This window comes from Ichthyophthirius multifiliis, assembly GCF_000220395.1.
Source record: "Ichthyophthirius multifiliis unplaced genomic scaffold scaff_1120509250131, whole genome shotgun sequence".
NCBI classification, from domain to species: domain Eukaryota; phylum Ciliophora; class Oligohymenophorea; order Hymenostomatida; genus Ichthyophthirius; species Ichthyophthirius multifiliis.
Window position 1 is genome coordinate 1185 of NW_004087061.1, and position 6932 is coordinate 8116.

General features: G+C 14.0%; 2 protein-coding genes across 2 annotated transcripts, besides 19 other annotated features; one reads left to right on the top strand and one right to left on the bottom strand. All coding sequences in view use genetic code 6, as the record gives it.

Moving 5' to 3' along the window:
* Positions 1 to 104: part of a microsatellite that runs on past the window's edge.
* Positions 14 to 119: a microsatellite.
* Positions 120 to 768: 649 nt separating this feature from the next.
* Positions 769 to 800: a microsatellite.
* A 655-nt stretch (positions 801 to 1455) lies between these two features.
* Positions 1456 to 1556: a microsatellite.
* Positions 1466 to 1560: a microsatellite.
* Positions 1518 to 1577: a microsatellite.
* Positions 1578 to 1607: 30 nt separating this feature from the next.
* Positions 1608 to 1657: a microsatellite.
* An 83-nt stretch (positions 1658 to 1740) lies between these two features.
* Positions 1741 to 1790: a microsatellite.
* A 116-nt stretch (positions 1791 to 1906) lies between these two features.
* On the bottom strand, positions 1907 to 2753 carry IMG5_049580 (hypothetical protein). Its single transcript, XM_004037485.1, has 4 exons — positions 2339 to 2753; positions 2246 to 2280; positions 2095 to 2185; positions 1907 to 2028 (listed from the first exon to the last, which is right to left on the bottom strand). The coding sequence occupies exon 1, from the start codon at positions 2743 to 2745 to the stop codon at positions 2356 to 2358; it is 390 nt and encodes a 129-aa protein (XP_004037533.1). The 5' UTR covers positions 2746 to 2753; the 3' UTR covers positions 1907 to 2028; positions 2095 to 2185; positions 2246 to 2280; positions 2339 to 2355.
* Positions 2262 to 2347: a microsatellite.
* Positions 2754 to 3189: 436 nt separating the features above from the next.
* IMG5_049590 (mif4g domain protein) lies at positions 3190 to 6716 on the top strand (the record flags this gene model as incomplete). The annotated part of the gene is made up of 9 exons (XM_004037486.1): positions 3190 to 3298; positions 3365 to 3491; positions 3544 to 3616; positions 3669 to 3748; positions 3847 to 3979; positions 4116 to 4564; positions 5083 to 5280; positions 5338 to 5902; positions 6034 to 6716. Coding segments are annotated over 9 exons (2417 nt in total), but the record flags the coding sequence as incomplete, so codon positions are not given.
* Positions 3305 to 3337: a microsatellite.
* Positions 3998 to 4062: a microsatellite.
* Positions 4060 to 4106: a microsatellite.
* Positions 4821 to 4905: a microsatellite.
* Positions 5303 to 5341: a microsatellite.
* Positions 5904 to 6005: a microsatellite.
* Positions 5905 to 6020: a microsatellite.
* Positions 5912 to 5994: a microsatellite.
* Positions 6559 to 6593: a microsatellite.
* A 3-nt stretch (positions 6717 to 6719) lies between the features above and the next one.
* Positions 6720 to 6765: a microsatellite.
* The last annotated feature ends 167 nt before the right edge of the window (positions 6766 to 6932 follow it).

A 6932-nucleotide genomic window follows, 5' to 3' on the forward strand; every position in this document is an offset into this window, starting at 1 on the left:
AGTAAAAATACTAATATAATAAATAAAATTTTAAATATATATCATTTATAAAATTTATATATAAAAATATATATATATATATAATTAAAAAATTTAAATATATAAAAATATATAATTAATTAAAATAATTTATATGAAAATATAAAATTATATTTATAATCTTTATATTTTATTTAAAATAAAATAAAAATTAATAATCCAATTTTTATATATTTATATTGACATTTTTTTTATTATAAATTTATATTTTAAATTCTATCATTTTGTTATAAAAATTATATTTACATTTTAATAAACCATATAAATATTTAAATACTAATTATTTATTTATTTTATTTCTTAAATTATATATAAATACTTTTCAAATTAAATTGTATTATAATAAATTAATTAATAAATATATTTATTTATTATTAATTTTGAATATATATTTTTTAAATATTAATTTTTTTTTATTATTTATTTTCGGAAAAAAATATGGCCAAATATTCCATATATTTTATCTTTTTATAAAAAACTTAAGAACTATCTTTTGTTTATAATTTATATTGTACACTATAAAGTTTTATTTATTAAAATTTACAAAGTTTAGTTCAACTATAGATTAAAATATATGAAATCTTTTTATTATTATTAATTTTTTAAAATAAAATATGAATAAATTTAAATTAAAGATTATTTTAATATTATAAATAATTAAAAGTTTAACATTATATAGTAAAAAAAGATTTAAAAATTTTATTAATTTAATAGAAATATAATATATATATAAATATTTATTAAACATAAATTTTATTAAATTGTAAATAAAAGGAATATTTTTCATTAAAGCTAATATAAAAGTACATGATATTTAAACTAAAATTATTAAATATTTAGTATAAATGATCTAAAAAAATAAAATATTATTTATGAAAAATATATTTAAATTTTATTAATATATTGATCATAAAGGCTATAGATATAAACAAAATATTAAAACTTAAAAATTAAAGATATTATATGTTTATGTTACTGTTAAAAATAAATTATAAATTAAATTAATATTTGTAAATCATTATAATTGTTTTTTTAAAGAAGATATTTTTAAATTCGTTATTTAATTTTTTTAACATATTTAATTTAATTAATAAATAATAATTATATGATAAAAAATAAGAAAACATTAAAAATGTTTAAAATAAATTATTTCTGATTTAAAAAAGTTAAATATATAAAAAAAAATTTATAAAAAATTAGTAATATAATATATATAATTTATACAAAATTTTAAATTTTTAATAAATTTTTATTTATAAGACTATTTAAATTAAGATTATTTGAATCAAAAATATTATTAAACTTAATTTTAGAATAATATATATATATATATTTAAATATATTTATTTATTAATTTTAATTACTAATAATTATTTTTATATATTATGTTTTCTTTTAACTATTTTTTTTTATAATATATTTAATATTATTTTTTTTTTTTATAATTATATTTTTTTAAATATTAAAATAATTATTTTTAATTTTTATAATTATTTATATTAATTTTTAGTAATATTTATTATTATTTAATTTATTTTACTACTCTAATTATATAAAAATTTATATATACATATTATTATTTTTTAAAAAAAGACATATTTTTAATTTTTTTAAAAAATACTTTTTTAATAAATAAATTTAATATTAATATTTTTGTTTTTTTTTTAAATAAAATAATAAAAATTAATTTTAAATTAAAATATAATTTTTTATCATATTATTTTTTAAATTAAATAATTTTTTATCTTAAAAATATAATATTATATATTAATATTCATTTCTTTTTTTCTCCATCTTTTTTATACACGAAAACATTTTAATTTATCTAATAAAAAATATAAAATTTAAAAAACTTAAAATAAAATACATGTTTCCATTCTTAAATAATATAATCAGCTATAACATCCGCTACTTCTCCTTAAATTTCAACTTCTTCCCCTTCTTCTTTTGCTCCACAAGCAAATTTATGTCTAAATTTTTTAGCTGCCTCTTTTAAATTAACATCTTAAATAAAAATTATATAAAATCTATCTAATACTTAAAATTATTTTTTACTATATTTGCTTAATCCAGTAATAACAGTAACAATTTTTTTAAACTTTCTTCTTGTTAATAAAACAGTAATTTTATTGTCAGTTCCTTATAACTTTTTTTTATTATTAAAAAAAGAAATGAATAATTTTAAATAACTAATTAAATAAATTACCATTAATTATGCTGTCTTTTTTTATTTTTATATTTCTAATATTTTTATTTATTTATGAATATTTAATAATTTTTTTATATATATATATTTAACCTAATTTTTCAAGTTCTTCAGAAGTTAATTCTGGTTAATTTTCCTATTTTTTTCTTCTTCTTATTATCCTTCAGTTTTTTTTATTCGGTTGAATTTTATTAATCACCTTCTTTTTTTTCATCTTATTATTATGGTTATTAGTATAGTTATATGTACATTTTAGGATTATTAATTCTTAACCATTCTTAACATTTTCTTAATTTTGTATTTGATTAAAACATGCAAAATTCAGGTGGCAATGAACATGCTATTTTTTTATTTATTTGTATTTTTATTTTTTTATACCTTAGCAATAATAAACATTTTTTTTGTTAATTTCTTTAATTCTTTTTTTTTTCAGGTTCTTCTTGGACTTCTTATTCATTTTTATTTTTTAATTAGTCTTTTACTTCTTCCTCACTATCCATTTTTAGTTTTTTTTTGTAGATTTATTAAATATATTTTATTTTATATATAAATATAAATAATAATAATATTTATATATCTTTTTTTAAAAAAAATTAATTATTTTGCTGTATTTTTTTTTTTAGTTTTCTTAATATTTAAATTAATTTATAATCTTAATTAAATAAATTAATATTTAGAATCTTTCTAATATTTAAAAAACAAAGAATGAATAAAACAAATTTCAAAACATATAGAAAAAATATTTTATTTATTATATTAAAAATAAATTTAAAAAAAAAATAGAATTAAATTATATTTTCTTTACATTATATATTAACTAATTATTATTTTTACTTTTATTTAAAAAAAAAATATTCAATTAATTTAATTGCTTAATTAAATTAATATTTTAAGATATTAATTATAAAATATATTATAATCTTAAAATAAAAAATAATATATAAATGGATGTATCTGAAGAAATATTAAAATTATTTTAAGAAAAATATGTAATTAAGGCTTTAAGGCTTGATTTGAAATCATAAAATATTAGAGCAAAGGACAATTATTCGAGTTTATTTAAAAATATAATTAAAAATAAATTAATAATATTTTATTATAAAAAATTAAAAAAATAAGATATAAATTTCGGAAATAGAACATCGAAATTAACATTGGTATAAAGATTTTTGAATAAGCTAAAGACAAGCAATCCAAAAGATAGGGATTCAATATTAAATGAAATAGATAATTATCATTTATAAAAGTAAAAAAAATATTAAATATATAAAATACATTTATTATTATAATATGTAAAGCTATATAAATGATATTAGTAATTTTATTTCAGATTAAACAGTAACTGATAATGATATTCCTTATTTTATGCAAGTATTTATAATTTAATTTATATAAATATAAAATAATATATTTAAAATGAAAGTTATGTTCAAAATTACATTAAACATACGAAGAATTCGCAGGAACATTAATAACAAATATAACAAGATAAATAAAAACAAAGTAAAAATAATATAAATAATTATTTTATAAACAAAACATAACTAAATATAAAATATTTTTGAAATAAACATATAATATTATAAACAAAAAATTAAAAGTATTAAACTGAAAGAAAAAGACGATAAAATAATTTCGATAAAAAGAAGGGAGATGATGCGTTTTTTATGTGAATTATTTGTAATAGGTTTTCCAGTATCTTTTGAAAAAGTAATGGAATGTTTAAGAGAAATAGTAAATAAGAAAAATTATTAAAAATAAATATAAATATAAATATAAATATAAATATATAATATAAATATATAATTTATAAATATTTATTTATATATATTTATTATTATTTATTGATTTATTATTATTTTATATTTAGATATCTTAAAAAGATTCAAAATCTATTCTATTAAATGTTTAAACTGCCTTAATGTTTTCTACTCAATTTGCTTTTGAAATATTTGGTAAGAGAGGTTTTAAATTAGGTTACTATCACGAAAAATATGAAAACCTTCCTAATATTTTTAACTTTGATTATTAAATTATTCCTTAAGAAAAAATTTTAAAGATATTATAATCAATGTAATAATATATATATAGACTAACTGAATAGTTAAAATAGCTATATGAGTAAAAATAAGTTTTAAGTGAAAAAGTAAAGAAGATTTTAGAAGAAGAAGGTGAAATATTTGAAAAAGATGTAGAATTATAATACAATCGAACAATAAAAAATTATAAATAATTATTTGAAGCTTTATCTACAATTGCAGATTGCCTTGAATTAGAATTCTGTGTAGATTTCGGAGAAAACGAAGCCGAAATAAAACAGTAATAATTAATAGAGGAATAAAAAAAACGTAAAATATAAGAAGACGAAAAAATGATAAATGAAAACTCTTAACTTTTTGACACTGAAGAAGAAAAAGCTTTTTATTCTGATATTTTAGATTTAAAAAATAAAATATAAGATATTAATTTACTAACAAATAATAATTACTTTAATAATTATAAAGATATTAATAATTAAATATAATAAGAAGATAAAAATGATGAAGAAGAAAATTTGATTGATGATATAAATGAAAATAATAATTATAATAATAATAATAATAATGATATTAATAATAATAATAATAATAATAATAATAATAATAAAAATAATAATAATATTTCTTAAGATAAAAATATTGTTGAAAATATTTAAATTATAATAGAAGAAATTAAAGATGAAGGATTAATGCCGAAAACATATGATGACTTTAAAAAAAATTAAGATTTTGTGTTTCTTAAGAAAAAGCAGATACACTTGCAGAAGAATTTCTATATGTCAATAATAAATAAAATAGGAAAAAATTAGTTAGAGATATTCTTGAATACAGAAAAGAATATAATTTAATGGTTCCTTAATTATGTAGATTTGTGGCTGTAGTATCTAAATATTTTAAAGATTTAGCTGATTTTTTAGTAGATAAAGTAATTAAAGATTTTAATATTTATAAAGAAAAAAATAGATAAGATTTTTCTTTTAGAGATAAAAAAATTAGGTTTTTAAATAAATATATTTATATATATATTTTATTTAAGATATATATTTTTTTAAGATATTTAAAATATTTATGTGAATTAGTGAAATTTAAAGTAGTTGATTTAGGAAAAATCCTTGATATATTAAAATCATTAATAGATGATTTTTCAACTCAATAAATAGATTTAGTTTGCGCTATACTAGATAATTGTGGAAGATTTTTATATAAATGTAATGAAAGTAGATTTAGATACTGTGGACTATTAGATAATCTATAATGGAAATTATAAAAAGCTAATTTACCTACGAACAAGCTTATTTAGCTTGAAAACTCAATTAATTTATCAAAACCATCTAAAAAACGACAAATAAAAGCACCAAAAGAAGAAACAGAAGAATAAAAATTTATAAACTATTTAATTTTTTATGTTTTAAATATATAAAATTTCAAATAAGTTACTGAAGTATTAAGTAATATGAATTGGAATGAATAATTAGAATAATATTGTTTTAAGGCAATAATGAAAAAAATGACAAAAGGAAAGGTAGATTAAATATAATTATGCGCAGGAGTAATATCTTTTTTAAATAAATTAAGACCTTCTATAACAATAAAAATAGTAGATGAGTTAATAGAAAGAGTATATATTTATATATATATAAATATATAAATATATAAATATATAAATATATAAATATTTATATATATATATTATTATTTATATATATATATCTTTAATATTTTATTATATTAAATATTTGTTTAATATAGACTATTTTTGGTATGGAAACTAATTAAGTTTAAGAATAATAAAAAAGAATAAATGTAATAAGATTATTAAGTGAATTATATATTTTTAATGTATTAGAAATTGATTTTATTTTTACTGTTTTATATATGATTTTAAATTTTGGTCATGAAGATTTTAGAGATATTGAGGAATAATAAAGAATTGATGGAGAAGAAGATCTATTTAGGATATCTATGGTATGTAATATGATAGAACCTATATAGGATTATTTAAGAAAGAAGAAAAATTTTCAAACGACTTTGAAGTTTTTGGTTAATTTTCATAAGTATATTTTATCAAAAAAATATGTCCCGATAGATATTGAGTTTATGATTCTGGATACTTTTGATACTTTAGATGATAGTTAAAGGTTTACTAAAATTAAAAACTTTGAATAAGCTTCAGAATTGGTTATTAAGGTCAATTCGGAATAAAATTAAAAAGAAAAATAGAAGATATTATTAGTGAATATGTTAGTATTATTGGAAAAATAAAAGAAAATTTATAATAAGAATAAAAATAAAAATAAGAGTAAAAATAAGAATGTGAATAATAATATGATCAAGAATAGATTAAAGAAATTGATTAAGAAGAAGAAAGAAAAAATATAGTTCTTCAAGCACAAATAGAATTATTTGAAAGAGAACTTAAAAATACAATAGAAGTATTTTTTATTAAAATATAATTTTTTTTTTTAATATTATTATTTTTTTAATTTTTGATTATATTATAAAAAGGAAAGTGAAAAAGAATTGGTTTAAACTATTTAAAAAAATGTATTAAATCAAGGAAAGAAAAAAATTGTTAATGTATAGACAAAAATTAATTTTATGGATTAAGAAGGATAAAAAAAATAAATAAACATTATTAAAAAAAAGAA